This window comes from Lemur catta, chromosome 15, assembly GCF_020740605.2.
Source record: "Lemur catta isolate mLemCat1 chromosome 15, mLemCat1.pri, whole genome shotgun sequence".
NCBI lineage: Eukaryota > Metazoa > Chordata > Mammalia > Primates > Lemuridae > Lemur > Lemur catta.
Genome location: NC_059142.1, coordinates 10,743,748 through 10,763,114, shown reverse-complemented (window position 1 = coordinate 10,763,114; position 19,367 = coordinate 10,743,748). Strand labels below are relative to the sequence as shown.

Below are 19,367 nucleotides of genomic sequence, written 5' to 3'. Positions count from 1 at the left end.
GTGTTCTACATTCAGGACACCCAGTGATAGCGTTTCCGGGGCTCATAAGGCTCTCCTGTGTCAAGAGAACCAGTCTCCTTCTATCTTGTAGCTGTATAGCACCAATTCACAAAGCTACTTCATGGTCCAATATGGCTGCTGAACTTCCAGCTGTCATGTTTCCATTCCAGAGAGCATAAAGCAAGAATGGAGGAAAAGGAGCATGCACCCTTCAAGAACACTTGGAAATTACACACATCATTTCCTCTTCCATTGGCCGGAATTTAATCATAGCTGGAAAGGAAGCTGGCAGATGTTTATTTGCAGCAGCTGCAAACACAGCTAAAATACAGGATGGTTCTCTTTCTAGAGGGAGGAACTGGATATTGGAGACCAATTGGATTGGTAGCCTCTTCCACGTGCCACCTGGAGTGATGGGGAAGCCGGTAGCACACAAAGAAGAGGGTAGAGGGGATATAGTAGGTTGGCCTGAGCCTAAAGTGGGCAATTTTCTTCAAATTGGGTGGAGAATAGTCTGGAAATGGTACAGGGAGGACCCCAACTCCAACTCCCCAGCCTGAGGGAGATGAAACGTGGGGTTTGAGAATAAAAGCCACCACCTGGAGGGCTGCAGAAGTGGTTCTCAGCTGGTTTTCCATGAAGGGAAGGAGGGGCAGAGCTAGCCTGTAGGGTTTGCTAGAGGGTCCTTGGGGAAGAGGGGTTGGGGGATGATAGGAGCTGGGTCAGGGGCCAGCAAGGATGGGGTTGTGTGGCTACTAAATGAAAACAGGGATGAGAAGCCGAGAGGCCTTGGTCTTGACAGTGACTGAGGGTGGGTTTTGCTTGGCCAGGGTGATCCAAACCAGAAACTGCTCCACCTTCCAAACCCATGAACTTATTAATACCAAGCAGTTTACTTCATGTCATCCTTCTACTTTTGCACCAAGTACTCAGTAAACCGGACATCTAAGCCTTCGGATCAGCCCCAAAATTATACGTTTGAGATCATAACTTAAAAAAATATATGTATATTCTTTCCCAGGGTCAGGAAGGAATGTTCAAATGTCAAAAATGATCATTACTACTGGCTCCACACTGCCCAAACGAGGTCACTTTGCAAAGCAATGAAAAAGGATCTAAAATAGTTTTTTCCATACCCATAATTTAACATTGTTTCATTATTACTGCGTTAGTTTCTTCTTAGGGTGGCTACTACTCAGCCTCCCTGCCCTGCTTTTTTAGGCTCTGATACCCTCAGGGATCTGAGATTCCAGTCTCTATTCTCAGGGAAACTTCTTTAATCAAGATGTTGAACTTTTAGGGGGCCAACTGACGAGCTATACAACAGAACAGTCATGAGGAAGTGAGCTCTATACACAGTTGCGTTAACAGAGGAAGCAATGGATGATGGGAGACGCTGTCAGCAGGAAATCTTGATATGCTGCTTCTGGGAAGTTTGACTGCAGGATGGGAAGCAGATGTAGCATGGGTGAGCACGGCTGTCCCTTACAAGCTGTGTGACCTAGGCGCTCTAGTTAACCTTAATTCTTCCTTATAATAAAAAGGGGGCAGGGCTATCCAGTACCTGCTGAATTTTTGTGAGAATTAATTCAGATGTAAAATGCCTAGTACCTGCTTGGCTCTAGGCAAGTGCTACATACAGCTATTATTTTAAATTCCATTAAACCAGACTCCCTGGGACCAATGACAGTACTTGGCACAATAGCTAATCAACAGACATCAATGGAATGAATGAAAGAGAGTTTCCAATATATTAAGGGCTCAGTTACAGGGATGAGGGTGCCAACCACTTCTATCAGAAAGAGAGCTGCCAAATTAGAAGCAAGTATCAGGAATAGAGTTCAGAGCCCAGCATCAGGCCAGCCCTGAGACACAGCCAGAGACTGTGTCAGAGAATCTTCTGCAAGTTTTTTACATTTAGCACACACACCACTTTCTGAGAAATCCAGAAAGCTTCTGCTATTTCTCAGATGTGAATAGTGAGGCTGTGAGGGGCTGACTTGTATACTCTTGCACATCTGTCCCCATCCCCTAAGCCTAGTGATGCATAAAACATCGCCAAGAGCCCAGAGGAGGGAAATGAGGCACGAAGGTGATCACTGGGCGGAGTGCAGTGGGGCGATGGAACCCCTCCCCCACCGCATGCATCCTAACTTTCCCTCATAAGCATTTTTCTGAACCACAGAAAAATGGTTTCCTGGGCCTGAGGAAGGGCACACGTTAGAGCAGAGGAACTGAAAACAGATCCAGCAGCAGAAAACAAAATTAGCAGGCAGATTATCTAGTCAGCTGAGGTTTTCTTGGCATTTTGGTCCTTGTCTGTCCAAGATACCTTTGGCAATAATCTGGGATGCTCCTGAAGGTGATGGGGGAGAGGGCGGCACACACTCAGGGACAAACCAGGAGGCCCAGGTGAGCCTCCCCGGCCTGCTCAGCAGCCTGCTTCCAAGGTCCAGTTTCGGGCATTGATGAAGAGCTGGAGCCAGGGGGAGGTGGTCAGAGTGTCAAATGGAGCGGGGCGCCATGCCCACTGCCAAGGCCTCACAGCCCGCTCAGGATGCGGCATGAGAGCCAAGTGGCGGCCATCCTGGGAGCAGACGCCAGCCACGCCCCCTGGGGACCCGTTGGGATTCAGGGGGTACTGCTCTGTGGGGTTCCCATCGTCATCTGCCCAGTGCAGTGGAGCCAGGCCCCTGGCCTCGATCTGGGCTTGGAGTTCTGGAGAAGAAAACGCCATGTAACCTGAAAGGAAAGGAGGAGGGAAGTGAAAGCCAAACTCCATGCTCTCCGCCCACCCCCTACTCTCTTCCCATTGCCCAGTCCGGGCCTGACCTTCCCCGTGGGCGCTCCACACGGGCAGCACAGCGCCCTCCATGCCTCGCAGCATCAGGGCTGGTCCAGGCCCCACACGCACGCTGGCCCACCGAGACTCAAAACGCCCAGACAGGTTGGGGCGTAGCAGGAGGCCGGGCCGGGCCGGCCAGGAATCAGGGCCTGTGTCTCTGGCATCCTTACTGGGGTCGCTCCCCACCCAACCCAGCAGAGCCAGCAGTTGACAGCCGTTACACACGCCCAGGCTGAAGGTGTCTGGCCGCTGCTGGAAGCGCCTCAGCTCAGCCCCAGCCTGTGGATGAAAGGTCACGGCAGCTGCCCATCCTACGAGGGAAAGGGAAGTTGGGGTGGGATATGGAAGACCTCAGAAAAGGGGAAGAAGGGAACGAAGTAGCAAGGCTGTTCTTCCATCCCAGCAACCACTGATACTCTCCCCAAGGACCCCCCTCTGCAGAGCTCAGGACAAGTGCAGGGAAAAAATGAGTTTCTCTGCTTGAATTAGATGTTGCCAACTCCTGGGCCAGAGGTGGCCCAAAATTGGCCAGCAGAACATTTTCAAATATTTTTATTTAGTTGCCTAATGTTTAAAGATAAGATTTCATATAAAAATCTGGATTTTTGGCTTCTCTTGAAAAACAGAAAGATCTGGCCATGTTGAGCCATCTTTCCAATAGGATAATCTGCTAGAGCTGAGTAGCAGCTGTCCCTGTAGTTAGGACATGTGCCCTCCGTGTTGGCACAGCCCCACTCAGCCCCCCTGTCTCAGTTAAGGTACCTACAGGCCTTCTGCTGGCATCTGGCCCAGAATGAAAGTCTGCCCTGCCTTTGTGGAGGTGAGAGGCCAATCCCCAGCCCAGGAAGGGGGCTGCTAAAGGTACCTCTCAGGAATGCATGCGGGAGGGAGTGGGCAGAAGTCTGCACACCGACCTTTGGCAGAGCCTAGGACGTCTGCGTAGCTGAAGCCACCCACAAAGGCCACACCACGGAATGTATCCAGCCCGACTGCCCCAGAGCAGAGGTCCTGCATGGTCACGTCCCACACCTGGCAGGATGGGGAGGGGAAGTGTCAGAGAACATGCAGCTGAGGCTGGATCACCGCCCCCAGCTCTGCCACCCTACCCCACCCTGCTCACCTCAAACCCAGCCAAGTGGAAGGCATCAGCCATCTCCCGGTCTCCATTACTGCCTTCCTCTCGCAAGATGGCGACTCGGGGGGTGGGGCCGCCTGGGGAGAAGAGTGTCTCTAGCCCAGAGGGTTACTTCCCCACCCCAGCTCCCCAGACACCTTTTCTAGGGCAGGCCCAGGCTTCCAGGCCATTGGCTGTACCCTCCAGGCCCAATGTGCCCAGGAAGCCAAGCCTCTGCACACGCTCCCTCACCAGGCTCCCGGAGCATGGTGGCTTTGGGAAAGGTTGGGGGCAGGCAGTAGCGGGGCCCCATCCGCTCCCTCAGGCCCCGTTCCTCCTCTGTCACACAGCAAGGCTCTGCCTGCAGCTGGTCCAGCTGGAAACTCGTCTCCTCCCAGAGGGCTCGCAGCTGCCCAACAGGCTCCTCCAGAACCACAGCCCCGTTCACTGCCACCTGGATCTAGGGAGAAGGACAAATCTAGCAGGGGCTAGGAGAAAGGACGGCCCCTCCACAGCTGGCAGAGGTGGACCTGGGCCACCCCACTCTGACTGCCCACGTGTGCCGCTCTCTTCCTGGCTTCCTCACCATGGCATGGGGCCCAGCACTGCTCGTGCAGCCCAGCTCCAGACACTGGAGGCCAGCGCCCCGGTACCGCTGCAGCACTTGGGCCAGGTCTGGCTCCTCCACCTCCAGCATGAGGCCAGGCTCCTCGGCGAACAGCACAGGCAGCGCTGGAAGAGCAGAAGGAACGGAGTCAGGGGGCCAAGGCCCAGGGAGTGGAGGAGGCAGGGATCAGGGTGGGATCGAGGATGCTGTATCAGGGACATCTCAGGGATGGGAGGTCCTAGGGGTACAGTCAGGAACACAGTGGGTGTGCTATCGGTCCCATCCAGTTCAGCTGTCAGTGAAGACAGCACAGAAGACAGTCGGGAAGACTCAGGCAACAGGGGTTGGGGGCACTCCATTCTTTAACAGGTGATGGGGTCTGCAGGGTAGCCCAAGCCTGAACCTAGACTCCAGGGTCCTCACCATCAACCCCAGGGGCAGGCACATCTACCACTATCCCACAATTTCCAGCAAAGGCCATCTCTAGCAGGCAGGTGACGAGTCCTCCATCGCTGACATCGTGGCCTGAGCAGAGGAGGCGGTCTGGAGGAAGGAAAAGAACACTCAGCAACCTCGGGGCCCAAACCTGATGGCTTCACCCGCCTTTAGGAGAGTTGGTTGCATGTATGAGAGAACTAGAGAGAAGGGCCTTGGAGACCTTCCTGCCCCATGCCTAGCACCGTGTGCACCATCTCCCTAGGGGTCTCACTCACCTTTCAGCAGCCCCTGGGTGATGCTGAAGGCATGCACCAAGTTCTCAGGCAGGTCCAGGTTGGGAGGCTGCTCCCCAAGCTGAGAGAAGCACTGGGCCAGCGCTGTGCCCCCCAGCCGGTGCTGCCCAGGGCTCAGAGGCACGTACAGCAGATGGCCTGGGGAGATGGGGAGCAGCGAGGGGAGATGGACAGCTCAGGAAGACCCCTCCCCGAAGTACCCACAGCACTGCTATTCCCAGCATGTGGTGAGATGTCCCAGACCACCAGTCCCAGAAAGCACCACAGGCCAGTGTTGACATGAGGGAGCCCACTATTCACAAAGCAGACCCAAAGCAGGACCACACTCAGAACACACAGGCAGTGGAGACGGGGACGAATCTGTACCTCTCCCTCCAGGATGTTTGAGGTCTGGGGTCACAGTGGCTGTGATGTCTGGGCAGACAGCATAGGCTGAGATGACCAGCGACCCTACAGACCAAGGAAGATTGAGAGTGAGCTGCTAGCCCAGCCCTAGAGCTCCTCCTCCTCCTCCTCCTCTCCCTGGGGTCCCCAGACCTCACCAGGAGCTCGCACGGTTTCAGTGCCAACCCTGGCAGCCATGCTAAGGGAGTCCTTGCCACCGTCCACTGCCACACCCAGGGCTGCCATCACTGCCACCATAGCCTCACAGGCATCGGCCAGAGCTGCACCCTCCCCTGGGAGCTTGGCTGCCCACATCCAGTTCCCGCTGCACTTCACGTCCTGGGAGCGGCAGAGGCATGGCATTAGCGGGGAAGAGAGATGTGGAGAGTTCACAGCTGCACAGGGACTGGAAGGTTATGAATATGAAATGAAGGCCAAGAGGGTGAGTAAGTGGTGGATATGAAAGTCTCCCAAAGGCCTGGGGCTCCAGGGCAGAAGCTGTGGGAGAACTCACCCGGAGGTCAGTGACCAGAGCAAACACCAGGTTGGTGAGAGCTTCGGCCACAGCCAGACGGGCAGCGACCTTGGGGTCCAGCAAGCTCTTGACTGGCTGCTCTCCCAGGGCTGTGGCAGCCCCTATAAGCTCCTGGTGACTCAGTGCCACAACTGCTACATCTGCCAGAGGAGTGTGCAGGGGCCCGACACACTGCTGTTGGGCCACCAGGCCACCCACGGAGCGGTCTACCTGTGGAACCAGGTGGGGTTGACAAGACAGCAAGGGACAGGGAGAGAGCATGCTCCAATACTTGCTCCCAAGGGCTACAGTATAGTGGGAGACCTGGCTTTCCCCCGACATGCATACAAGAGGGTAGGCAGCAGGGAGACCAGGCCATCAGGGTGGCTGCCTGGCCCCTGTCACTTCCTTCCAGGGCCTGTGGAACCCCCACAGCAGTCCCTGAGGACAGAAGGCCAGGGGTAGGTGAGTGGAGGGAGGGTGCAGGGGGCAGAGTGGGGCTGCAGGGGGGACCTTGTTGGTGAGGTAGCGCTTGCTGGCCACAGCAGGCAGCCTCAGAACCCGCTCCAGAGCCTGGCGCACGCTCAGCCCTGGGGGCAAGGCCAGGGGCTGCAGCACAGGGGCATCCCTCTGGAGAAAGAAGTCCTGCAACACAGACAGCAACAGGGACTATGAGCACCATGGAAGGTAAAGGGTGGTCTGGAGAGGAGGCCACAGAAGAAACCCAGCCTCCCATGCCCACCACACACACCTTTCGGGGCATCTTGCCCAGCACCCAGTCGAGCTCCAGGTCTACAGGGGTGGGAGGGGGTGTCGGGGGGGCATCCCCCTGGCCATATCTCCCCACAGGACACTCCCGATCGTCCACCAGCACTATCTGTAGACCACAGGGACACCACCAGAGGGAATGAGACTAGGAACACTAGCAGGGAATGCTCCTAGAAATCGGGACAGAAATGCTCTCTCCACCCCGTTTGGCTTCCCCTCTTGTGTCCCTACCCCTCCCGCCTCCTACATCCTGTTCCCCACACCTTGTCTGCCACCATCTCTCATCTTCCTCTCGTCTCTCTCCCTTGACAATTCTCCTTCTAGCTCGTACCCAGGGGACCCAAGTCTGCTCACAGTGTCTACCCCCAACTCCCTGGGGCAACTCACTCTCCTGTCTCCAGTGATGGTGCCCACAAAGCAAGCTGGGCAGCGTTCCCGGGCACTGACACGACTCAGGAAGTCCCGGTCGGGGGGCCGCAGCAGAAGTGCATTTGACTCCTGGTACTCGGCTCCCCAGATTTCCAGGGCATTCAGGGTCGGGTCCCCCAGCTGCACAGCCATGGTGGGGAGGACAGACAAGGGTCAGTGGGCACTCCCAAGTCTCATGTTGTTGCCAAGAATAGGGAAGAGATGCGTGGAGGCCTGTTGGGGCCGGCAGGGGTGGGGAAAGACCTAGACATCGGGGATGAGACCCACCTGGAAGCGGCTAGTGTAAATGATGGCTCCAGCTGGGTCACTCAGCTCCTTCAGGACGTTGCCTGGTGAGAGGATTGCAGGGAGAGGTGGTGACCTGGGCATGGTCAGCTCCAGGTAAACAAAAGGCAGTCCCCAGCCTCCAAAGGAGCCCCTAATTCTGCGTGTTCCTGTGTGAGTTGCTGCTACACCCTTACTGCCAGCCATCCCATGGCAGCAAGTGTCTACCCGCTCCAACCCTGAACAGGTCCAGAATACATAGGGGGTGGAGAATGGGACCTAGAGCTGAGGGTAGTTGGTTTTGGATCCACAATGCTTCTCCCTAAACCAAATGTGGCAGAAGACCAGGTAAGCCCAGTCCCTTGTCCCAACTCCTTCCCTCACCATTGCCACCAGCACCCTGGTCATGGAGGCTACAGATGGGGTTTCCCTTGGGGGCCTCCACACAAGCCCGGATCACACGGTTCATCTTCTGTTCCATCTCCGGGTCTCCCCGCTGCACAGCTCCAAAGTCCAGGTCACTGGCATTGTCTCCCTGCACCTGGGGGAACACATGGCACAGCTCAGCTCTGGGAGCCTGGGGCCCCCATACCCTCCCCATGCACAGGGCCCAGCAGTGTTAGAGTCTTTAGCTATTCCCACTCACTTGCACAGATGAAGCAGCTCCACCCCCAACTCCGATTCTATAGACAGGACCCCCAATCTTTACAACCTCCATGCCTGCGAGGAAAGAGGGCAGAATTAGAACACTGGGTAAGCCACCCAAAGCCACCTCTAAAGCAAGGCACTGTGAGGGTGAAGGCAGCTGAGATTAGAGGAGCAGGAGCCTTAATACTCCACCTGGTTGAGGGGAGAGTAAACTGGTATAACCTCTGTGGAAGACAGTTTGGCAGTATCAATCAAAATTACAAACACACACATTCTTTGATCAGGTTAATACACTTCGAGGAACTTATCCTACAGATTCATTTAGACAGCTATAAAATCACCTATGTACAAGATTAAACACTGTATTAGCACATACAGAAATCGCAGCATTGTTTGTACTAGCAAAGACAGGAAATTAGCTGACAACAGAGAACTGATTAAATTATGGCATGTCCACACAACGAAACACTAAGCTACCAAAAAAGAGAATAACATATGAATGTAATGAAGTAATGATTTCATATGAAATGATCTCTAAGATATATTGCTAAGTAAAAAAAAAAAGCAAGGTGCAAAAATATGTACACCCATTTACAATACCATCAAAAAACATGAAATACTTAGGAATAAATTTAACAATAGAAATGCAGACTTGTACAATAAAAGCTATAAAACATTTTAGAAGACATAAACAAATAGACATAGATCCCATATTCATAGACTGAAAGACTTAATATTGTTAAGATGGCAATACTCTCCAAACTGATCTGCAGATTAAACACAATCCCTATCAAAGTCTTAGCTGCCTTTTTTGTAGAAATTGATAGAACTTGATAATCCCTAAAATTCATATGCAAATGTGAGGGACCTAGAACAGAGAAAACAATTTTGAAAAAGAACAAAATTGGAGGACTTATACTTTCTGCTTTTCAAACTTACTATAGAACTACAGTAATCTCAACAGTATGGTGCTAGCATAAGGACAGACTTATAGATCAATGTATTAGAACTATGAGTCCAGAAATGAACCCACGTCTTTATAGCCAACTAACTTTTAACGAGAGTACCAAGACAATTCAATGAGGAAAGAACAGTCTTTTCAAAAAGTAGTGTTAGGACAACTGGATATCCACATATGAAAGAATGAAGTTGGAGCCCTACTTCACACCATACACAAAAATTAATTCAGAATGTATTAGAGACCTAAATGTAAGAGCTAAAACGATAATATTAGAAGAAAACATGAGTATATCTTTGAAACCTTGGCTTAGGCAATGCTTTCTTAGTTGTAACACCAAAACAATAAGCAACAAAAGAAAAAAATAGATAAATTGGACTTTCCCAAAATTAAAAATGTCTGTGCTTCAGAAAACACTATGAAGAAAGTGAAAAAACCCATAGAATAGGAAAAAAGTATCTGCAAATCATTTATCTGATAAGGGCTGGTATCCAGAATATATAAAGAACTCTTAGGCTGGGCACGGTGGCTCACATCTGTAATCCTTCGACTCTGGGAGGCTGAAGCGGGAGGGTCGCTCAAGGTCAGGAGTTCGAGACCAGCCTGAGCAAGAGTGAGACCCCTGTCTGTACTAAAAATAGAAAAAATTAGCCAGTGTGGTGGTGCACTTGTGCAGTCCCAGGTACTAGGGAGGCTGAGGCAGAAGGATCACTTGAGCCCAGGAGTTTGAGGTTGCTGTGAGCTAGGCTGACGCCACGGCACTCTAGCCTGGGCAAAAGAGCGAGACTCTGTCTTAAAAAAAAAAAAAAAGAACTCTTATAACCCAACAATAAAAGACAAATTGTCCAATTAAAAAATGGGCAAAGGAGATGAATAGATGTTTCTCCTAGGAAGATACACAAACGGCCAACAAGCATATGAAAAGATGCTCAACATCATTAGTTATTGGAGAAACGCCAATGAAAACCACAATGATGACTATACTCAAAAGGACAGATAATAACAAGTGTTGAGTCTGGCAATGCCTTAAAAAGTTAAACAGAGTCACCACATGACCCAGCAATTCCACTCCTAGTTATATTCCTAAGAGAACATGTATTTACCCAAGAACCTCTACACAAACGTCCATAGCAGCATTGTTCATAAATAGCTGCAAAGCAGAAACAACCTAACTGATGAATGGATTAAACAAAAGGTGACATATTTATAAAATGGGACTTTTTTTTTTCTGGTCAAGTGAAGCAGTGGGAGTGGAGAAGAAACAAAGGAATCTATAACTGGTTGTGATCAATTAGTTGTAAACACCACTGCACTTGGACCAACCTATATAATGGGATATTATTCAACCATAAGAAGTAACGAAGTATTGATACATGCTACAGTAAGAACAAACCTTGAAAGTATTATGCTAAGTTTAAGAAGGCAGACACAAAAGTATGGCACGACGATTCCATTTACAGTCACGCATTGCATGATGACGTTTTAGTCAATGATAGATCATATATGACAGTGATCCTATAAGATTATAATGGGGCTGAAAAATGCCTACATAGTCATCATGTGTTTGTGATGATGATGGTATAAAAAACCCACTGTGCTTTCAGTCATAAAAGTATAGCTCATACAATTACTATATATACACTACGTAATACTTGATAATAAACAACTATGTTACTAGTTTATGTATTTACTATACCAAATTTTTTACCATTATTTTAGAGTGTACTCCTGCTTATGTGAAAAAAAAGCTTTTACTGTGAAACAGTATGTTGTTTTACATTGGCAGCAGCCTCACAGACCTGGTGTTTACCATATCTCTTGATCGCATCATTTTCTCTTGTGTTTTGTTCTTCATGGCCTCTAAGCATACAAAATCCATGGATAACGTTGCAAGTAAGAGCTCACATCTAGCGATTATGTTGCAGGCCATACCATCTAGGTCTGTGTAAGTGCACTCTATGATATTTGCACATTGATGAAATCGCCAAATGACACATTTCTCAGAACATATCCCCATCATTAAGTGATGTATGCCTGCACATGCAATGTCCAGATCCAGAATAGGCAAATCTATAGAAACAGAAGTCAACTAGTGGCCTGGCACGGTGGCTCATGCCTGTAATCCTAGCACCCTGGGAGGCCAAGGTCGGAGGATCGCTCAAGGTCAGGAGTTCGAGACCAGCCTGAGCAAGAGCAAGACCCTGTCTCTACTAAAAATAGAAAGAAATTATATGGACAGCTAAAAATATACATAGAAAAAATTAGCCGGGCATGGTGACATATGCCTGTAGTCCCAGCTACTGGGGAGGCTGAGGCAGAAGGATTGCTTGAGCCCAGGAGTTCGAGGTTGCTGTGAGCTAGGCTGACAGCACGGCACTCTAGCCTGGGCAACAGAGTGAGACTCTGTCTCAAAAATAAGAAAAAAAAAAAAAAAAGTGTGCACATTATGCCATTTGTTTATAAAAGAAGCAGATATACATATGGACTTATTTACATATCCAAGAAATACCTTTGATAGGATACAAAAGTGACAAAAGTAACTTATTAACATTGGTTGTCTCTAGGGAGAAAAACTAGGTGGCCTGGGGCCAGAGGAAGGAGTTTTAACTGTGTAACTTTTTTGGTCTTTTGAATTTTGAATCATGTGACTGGGTCACCTATTCAATAAATGGGACTTGGACTTTATCTTGATTCTACCACAGCACCCAGCAGTGCCCAGCACAGAAAGGGAGTGCAGTCAGTTTCCTGACTGAACTGAGCTAGTAGAGGAAAGCCCCTGGCAGACAGCAGGTACTGAATAAACACTGGCTGCCTTGACTTAGCAGGGTGTGACCCAGAACCACAGGGGTAGGGCTGAGGAGGGCCCCTGCCACACACAAGTAAACCACGGAAGGGGCAGAGGCAACAAAGACTGAGACTGCCCACTGGTATAAAGTCCTGTCTTGAAAACACATACTGGGGAGAAGAGACATGAATCAAGACATTAAAAATTAACCACTGAAGTGTCCTCTAAACCCCTCCCTGCAGCTGCCCTGTGCTGGGGAGAAAGCTGGCTAGATGCAGAGAAAGGCTCTCACCTGGCTCTGGGGGCTCCTTGCTCACATGTTCAGCTTCCATGGACCCGATGCCCCCACTGAACATGATGGGCTTGATCCACTCACGCCGCTGGCCATTTGGGAGCTGGAGGCCCAAGGAGCGGGCAAAGCCTGCAGTGTGGACATCAGAGGAAGGAGAACAGGGACCAGTCACCCAGTTTCGTCCTCTCCAGTACTCGCCCAATACCACAGCCCCTGGGCCACAAACCCCACCCACAAGCCCCTCTGGGACTAGGTGTCCATCTTCCTTCTATACCCCCAGCCTCACCGGCCAGCACTGGTTCCCCAAACTTGTTGCCATAGTCAGAAGCCCCATTACTGGCTTCAATGGCAACCTCCAGGGGACGGGCAAAGTTCTCAGGATACTGGAAGCTCGGATCCTCCCAGGGCAGATGGTAACCTAGAAGGCAAGAAGAAAGTTGAACAGACTGTAAAGACAGAAGACGGAGGAGCCAGCAACCTTCAGGAAGAGTCATGGGGAAGAGTCAAAGCCATCAAGGACCACCTGCATGGTTGGAATGTTCCATTTTAAGAAGGTATAGAGCCTGCAGGAAAGCACTGGTTTTGCTGTCCACCTCCCATACCAGCCTCCTCTCTGACTCTCAGGTTCAGAATTCTTAAGGTTTTCTAGGAAACTAGATTTGGGGGGACAGTGGTGATCCTAAAACTACCCCAATATCATGCTGAGTAGATGCTAGTTTCAAAAGAAAATCGTGGCTCTGCAAAGCCATTCTGGCCACCCCTGTCTCCCCTGGCCTGTACTCCTTATGACCATGGCTAGTGAAAACCCAGCTACCCTAGGGCCCTCCCTCCCAAGAAAAGGCACCCAGGATGACCATTTCACCTAACGGATAAAAGTGTCTGCTGCCTGCCAGGACAAGGAATCTGGAAGGGAAATCAGGTGGGTAAAGAGGAAGAAGATGGACCTGGGATATGCAGGTTTCCAAAGCAATAGCCGGCAGTGCCAGCCACCACGTGTGCCCCGCGGCCTGTGCACTGGACATCTCGGATCCGGCCCCCTGTGCCTGTGGTCGCACCACTGAAGGGGGCTACTCCTGCAAAGAGAGAAGGGGAGAGGTCTGAGTGACTTAGAGACGAACCCCATCTCTGAGCACCCCCTCTGGAAATAGGGACAACCAGCTTCCATGATTGCTTTTCCCAAGCTCAGCCCAGGGGCCTGGGACCTTTGCCCTCCCCTACTCTCTGATCTCACTTATCCCTCCTGGGGACTCAGCTCACCTGTGGGGAAGTTGTGGGTCTCTGCTGTGAAGACAACATGTCTCAGCCCCTGCTGTTGCCGGAAGCAGCTTGGCTGTGTGGGGTCCTCAGGCCGTAGGAATCGGACTTCTTTCCCCTGGATTGCACTATGGACACATCCGTTCCGGGATATGCACCAACCCGAACAGGGCCTGCGGCCTCCCCTCCCTCAGGCCAGACACCACCCCAGCCTAGGGCACGGCCTACCTGCTGTTGTCACAGAACTTGAGGATGTTGTTGGGGTTCGAGGATGCCTGGGTGCTTATGATGGACTCAAACAGCGAGTGTACCAGCTTCTGCCCATCCACGTAGAGTTGACCCTTGAAGAACCAGTGTCGGCTGTGCTCGCTGCAAGGGGTGATGTGGGGAGGAGAAAGCAGGGCAGAAACAGGGGTCACTTCTTATGCCATGTCTTCTCACCAGCATTTAACAGCAGAGTTACAGCCAAGTCATACTTAGATACTAGGTCAGAACATATTCCAAAATGTCCCAGCCTTCAAGTATTCTGCATTGTAGATTATCCAGAGCCAAAGTGAAGATAATACCAAGATTTGAATGTAGACTCCTAGATGGACAGGGGAGCCCAGGCCCTCAGACTCAGGGAGGCCCCTAAGCCAAGGGAGAGCCATGAAGGTGAGCCCCTACAGTCTTCCCTTCCAACCTCTAAGGGCTCAGATATATATATCAGAATGACCTCATTACTCCCCACCTGTTTGACTGAGCCAAGTCGAAGGTCTCCACAGTGCTGGGGTTCCGCTGCAGCTCCTGGAAGCGCTTGGTGTAGAAATCCAGGTCCCAGGAATCTAGGGCCAGACCTGGGAGACAAACCCTGGAAAAGCTGACTAGGGAACTCAGGCAGCCATATTCCAGGTCTCAGCATCCCTGCGGGCCTATCCTGAGCCCTTCACTTTCTCCTCCCAGAGACCCCTGCCCACCTAGCTCCTGGTTGGCCTTCTCCAGTGCAAGCCGGCCCTCGGCAAGTATGTTGATGGGACCATTGAGGGGTGCTGGGATGCTGTCAGGGAAGAAACTCTGGATGGGACTGGGGAAGTGCTGCTCCGTCATCTGGTCATGTAGGGTAGTCAGAGCGATGGCCTCCACCTCAGCCGAAGGGGGGTGGGCAAACTAGGGGTAGAGACACACACAGAGGGCAAGGGGTGAAGAGTTGAAGAGTAGAGATAAATGGCCCACCCTTGACCCTCCAAGTCTTATAGGACCAGTCCACTGCCACCTCATATAGTAGCTTTGTTCAGCTTACAAAAACATGCCCTTTCCAGGCATGAGTCCATGCCGGGATGCAAAGGTCAGTAAAAGGAGCACAGGCTGGATTTCTGCCCCATTCACCCCTCAAACAGGTACCCGCAGGCAGTGAAAAACCTACACAACCATACAGCGCAGGCCTAAAGCCAGGAGCTCCTCCTCCTGCTTCTCTCTAGAGTTTAGGATCTAATCTCTTATCTCTGGCCCATCTCCTTCTCCTGACTTCCCACCCCGATTGCCCACTGCCTCACCAAGAGCCGGTAGCGCCGGGTAGTCTCCACACGATCCACAGCCTCCAGCCCAGCAGCATGGCACACAGACACGATGTTGGTGGATGATGGGGTGGAAAAGTTCAGCCTGAGCAGTGGGCCGGATGGTTAGTACATGAGAGCCCCCAGCAGGCCTTGGCTGGGAAGGTGGATCCTGCCCAGGGCTGTATAGCCAACCTCCCACTGCTACTGCCTCACTATTGGCCTCTAGCCTCAGACTGGGCACCAAGAAACCTACTTCCAAACTAAACCAAACCATAACTGCCCTTCTAGCATCAAAACTGCTTTGATTTTAACTTCTAAGAATGCAACTTATTTTACTTCCAGAACATGCCTGGGAGCTGGCTCCAGCTTCAGAGGCATCTATCCAAATGGGGAAAGCATGTGCATGGCTCCCTAGGCAGGGGACAGCAAAGGAAAATGAAATCTCCCAAGGATCACAAGAGAAAGTAAAGGAATGGAAGCAGAATGGGTGGGCAGTGTGTTTGAAAGGATCGTGAGCCTTGGAATTTGGAACAAGTTGCTCCGGGATGAGACCCTTACCGGGGTCCGACCTCCAGCAGCAGGTCACTAGAGCTGAGAAGGAGCCAGGACTCCTGAGCAACATCACCTGGCAACAAGGGGCAGCCAAACAGCCACATCAGCTTCTTCATCTCCTCAGCACTTGGGAGGACCTCGGCTGCAGGGAGACGGGGCAAGGACACCTTGAGAAGATGCCCCTGGCATTGGGACGCCTCCCCTAAGAATCCAATACCTGGGCCCAACCTGTCCAGTTCACATTGTAGCACAGCTCAGTCTCAACACCCTGCAGCTCTGGTAGTTTCCCTTGTAGTTTCCTTCGAGTGTGTCCAGAGGCTGCCCCCTCATGGCCAGAGGGACGGACATAGAAGTGAAGGATAGGGGACATCTCTGCAGCTGTCCTTTGCTGAATAGATGAGTTAGGTTCCTAAAAAATAACATTAACTATGGCCTATCTGTTGAATGGATTTCAAGTTTCAAGGATAGTTCAGGCACTAGAGATGGAATAGGGGAAAGTAACTGGAATTTAGAAAAACAAGGTAACCTGAAAAATGTAACCTTGGGGATTTTAAATAATCCTGCAAAATGTGGCCTTTAGTAATGTGGGAGGCAGGTGTGCAGGTACATCCTTGACACATGTTCCTGCAGCATCTGCACTTTGCTGGGTTCCAGTTTGTTTAGGAACACTGCTGTGAACAAGACAGAAAACTCTTCTGCCCTCACAGAGTTTATATTTTATTGAGGGAGACAAGCAAGTACCAGACATTTCCAGTCCAGTGTGGTTAAGGTCAAGGGACTGTGGGTACTAACCCAGCACTTTAGGAGTTGGGAAAGACTCCTGGGAGAAATGGCGTCTACCATGTTCCCCCTCCCCTTAGTTTGTATGTTGAAACCCTAATCCTCAATATGATGTTATTTGGAGGTAGGGCCTTTGAGAGGTAATCAGGTTATGAGGGTGGAGCCCACACAAACAGGATCAGTGACCTTATAAGAAGAGGCCAGAGAACTAGCTCTCTGTCTGCCATGTGAGGATACAACTAGAAGTCTGTAGTCTGCTACCTGGAAGAGAGCCCTCACCAGAACCTAACCATCCTGGCACCTTGATCTCCAACTTCCAGCCTCTTCTCCAACTAGGGGAATTAAATTTCTGTTGTTTATAAGCCATTCAGTCCATAGTACTTTGTTATAGCAGCCCACATGGACTAAGACAGCATCTAAGCTTAAATCTAGAGTATGAGTTGGACTGGACCTGACTGGTGAAATCAAATGACACTTCCTCCACTTTGGTGTTTTCAAAATATTATGTTCCTGCTCAAGGTAAATGCAAAAGCTTTAGCTTGACACTCAAAGGCCCTCCACATCTATCCTAAACTACTTATCTGCCCAGCCTCTTCTCTGTTCCTTTACTCCCCTCCTAGAATGCCTATGCTTACCCCCATCATATCCAAAGCCTTCCCATTCTTCAAGAAGAGTACAGTCTCACAAACTCTGGAAAACTCCCTTCACTGCCCCAGTACTCAGGGACATCTCCCTCCTCAGCAAAGTAGAGGGCTTCTGCCCTGCACCATTCATTCAGCCATGATCACATACACAGGGCTCACAGATGTACACTGCCTCTTCCCTGGGAAGCAAGAGATTGAGCCAATGAAATTGCCAGTATTCAATTATTTTTGGCCCAAAATGGTAATTTCATATGGTTCAAGCTAACATTTGCCAATGGATTCCATAACTTTATCCAGTGCTGACTCTCCTTGAAACTCCAGACTCGCACCTTCAAATGCTTATGTGACATCTCCACATAGACGTCTCATACACAGAGAACAGCCTGCCATGTCTAAAACAGGAATTTTGATTTATCATTTCTCCAGATGTGTTGTATCCCTAGTCTCCCCCATCTCAGCAAACATTATCATCATTCAATTAGTTGCTCAAACCAAAAACACAAGAGGCAACCTTAATCTTTCCTTTACTCTCTAAATCTAACACACCAGCAAATCTATTTCCAGACATATCTCAAATCTCTCATCTTTTCATTTCTACTACCTCACTCTATTCCAAGCCACCACCATCACTCACCTGGACTAATGCATTGGCGTCCTGACCAGTCCCCGATTCCACCCCTTCACAACCACAATTTATTTACACATATCAGCATAAAGGATCAGGACTTCCCAGGACACATGGCATAAATTCCAACTCAGCACCCTGGCTTACTGGGTTTGGCCACTCTCTAGTCTACCTCTCCAACCTATCTCACACCATTCTCTGTCTCACCCACAATGTACCAACCACACTAGCTTCTCTTCTATTCCTCTAACTTGCCAAGGCTCAGTCCTGGAAGACATTTTTTTCACCTTTATATATACATGGCTAGCTCCTTCTTGTTATTTAGATTTCAGGTGAAATTTTCCTCTTGGCAAAGCCTTACTTGACTAGCCAGTCTTAAGCGGCCACTATCAGATGGCCCTGTTTTATTTATCTTTAGGGAGACAGGGTCTTGCTCTGTTGTCCAGGCTGGAGTGCAGTGGTGCAATCATAGCTCACTGTACCTTTGAACTCCTGGGCTCAAGTGACCCTCCTGTGTGCACAATCATGCCTGGCCAAATTTTTTTCCATTTTTTGTAGAGATGGGGGTCTTAGTATGTTACCCTGGCTGGTCTCGAATTCCTGGCCTCAAGCAATTCTCTACCTTGAATTACAGGCATGAGCCACCGTGCCAGGCCCTGATGGCCATTTAAATTTCCTATATACTTAGGGAATATACAAATCATGATATTTTTATCTGATATATTTTTTTCCAGTCTATACTCCCCACTGGAACAAAATCTCCACGTGGGCTTGGGCTGTAACTGATTCATTTCCACTGAATTACCAAGGCTTAGGAAAGTACCTGGGCTAAGAAGTCAAAAAGTAAAACTTGTTGACTGAATGAACTCTTGTTTCCTACCGCACTCCTCAGCCTTTCCTCCCGTGTCAGGACAGTATTCCTGAAAGCATTTTGTTTATTTAGGCCACTTGATTTTTGTCTATCACTCCCAGTCAAATACAAGTTCCAAAAACTCAGGGACAGGGTTTGCCCATATGAGGGCTATATCCCCAACGACTAGCATGGTGCCGACAGATCTTCTGTTAGTTGAGTGCATGAATGAGATAGAAGGGCTGCGTTTACATGGGGGTCACCCATGCAGGAGTATGCAGAGCGCACGCAAGGTAAGATGGATGCCTCCACTAAAGCAAGCGAGCGGGCCCCAGCTGGATGCAGCTCGGCCTGGTGGGGATATTGGATCAGGCTTGGAGTGGGTAACGAAGGGCTGGCCATGGCTGGGGGATCCAATCTCACGCACGGTAACTATACTCACGTGGAAGAGACTTTCACGGCCCCAGAGCTCTTCGAATCGTGGCGCGCTCGTTACGTCATCCGCATGCGCCGCGGGCAGCGACCCGGCCTGCGAGAACCCAGGCGACTCCGCCCTGCCCACTTCCTCTCTCCCTGGGTGGGGCCGCCGCGCCGGCCTCCCGGTTCTCGGGGAGGGGCTTATGCTCCAGGTGATTTCTCCCACAAATCTGTTTTGAATTAACGTTTGTGAAAATACATTCAGTTCCATGTCGCCGTGGGTACAGTTAATTATTACATCAGTGTGTTAAGGCCGTAACACAAGTATGAATGTTGTGCTTTGGCTGCATTAAGGAGGAAGCACCTCTCTG

The 19,367-nt window shown here is 50.5% G+C and overlaps 1 protein-coding gene across 2 annotated transcripts; it reads right to left on the bottom strand.

Moving 5' to 3' along the window:
* Positions 1–1,025: 1,025 nt before the first annotated feature.
* Positions 1,026–19,097, bottom strand: PFAS (phosphoribosylformylglycinamidine synthase). Of its 2 annotated transcripts, XR_006739511.1 has the most exons (29): positions 19,022–19,097; positions 15,909–16,089; positions 15,687–15,822; positions 15,126–15,231; positions 14,550–14,739; positions 14,324–14,429; positions 13,822–13,962; positions 13,597–13,721; positions 13,284–13,412; positions 12,626–12,757; positions 12,340–12,468; positions 8,303–8,376; positions 8,041–8,197; positions 7,660–7,721; positions 7,351–7,512; positions 6,947–7,072; positions 6,709–6,840; positions 6,196–6,426; positions 5,840–6,020; positions 5,664–5,747; positions 5,280–5,435; positions 4,990–5,109; positions 4,546–4,691; positions 4,212–4,419; positions 3,966–4,057; positions 3,760–3,874; positions 2,833–3,156; positions 2,333–2,742; positions 1,026–1,439 (listed from the first exon to the last, which is right to left on the bottom strand). XR_006739511.1 is itself a non-coding variant. In XM_045570219.1 (28 exons), the coding sequence occupies exons 2-28, from the start codon at positions 16,048–16,050 to the stop codon at positions 2,432–2,434; spliced, it is 4,017 nt and encodes a 1,338-aa protein (XP_045426175.1). In that variant the 5' UTR covers positions 16,051–16,089; positions 19,022–19,097; the 3' UTR covers positions 1,729–2,431. The 2 variants fall into 2 exon arrangements, 1 of the variants encoding a protein (XP_045426175.1); XM_045570219.1 differs by lacking the exon at positions 1,026–1,439 and having other exon boundaries at positions 1,729–2,742.
* Positions 19,098–19,367: the final 270 nt, after the last annotated feature.

Excerpts from the sequence above, each read along its gene's own strand:
- PFAS (XM_045570219.1), bottom strand. The coding sequence starts at position 16,050 with ATGTCCCCTATCCTTCACTTCTATGTCCGTCCCTCTGGCCATGAGGGG. Across the intron at positions 14,430-14,549 it reads GAAGGCCAACCAGGAGCTAG|GTCTGGCCCTAGATTCCTGG; the intron begins GTGGGCAGGGGT and ends TTTGTCTCCCAG. Across the intron at positions 8,198-8,302 it reads GAGCTGCTTCATCTGTGCAA|GTGCAGGGAGACAATGCCAG; the intron begins GTGAGTGGGAAT and ends GTGTTCCCCCAG.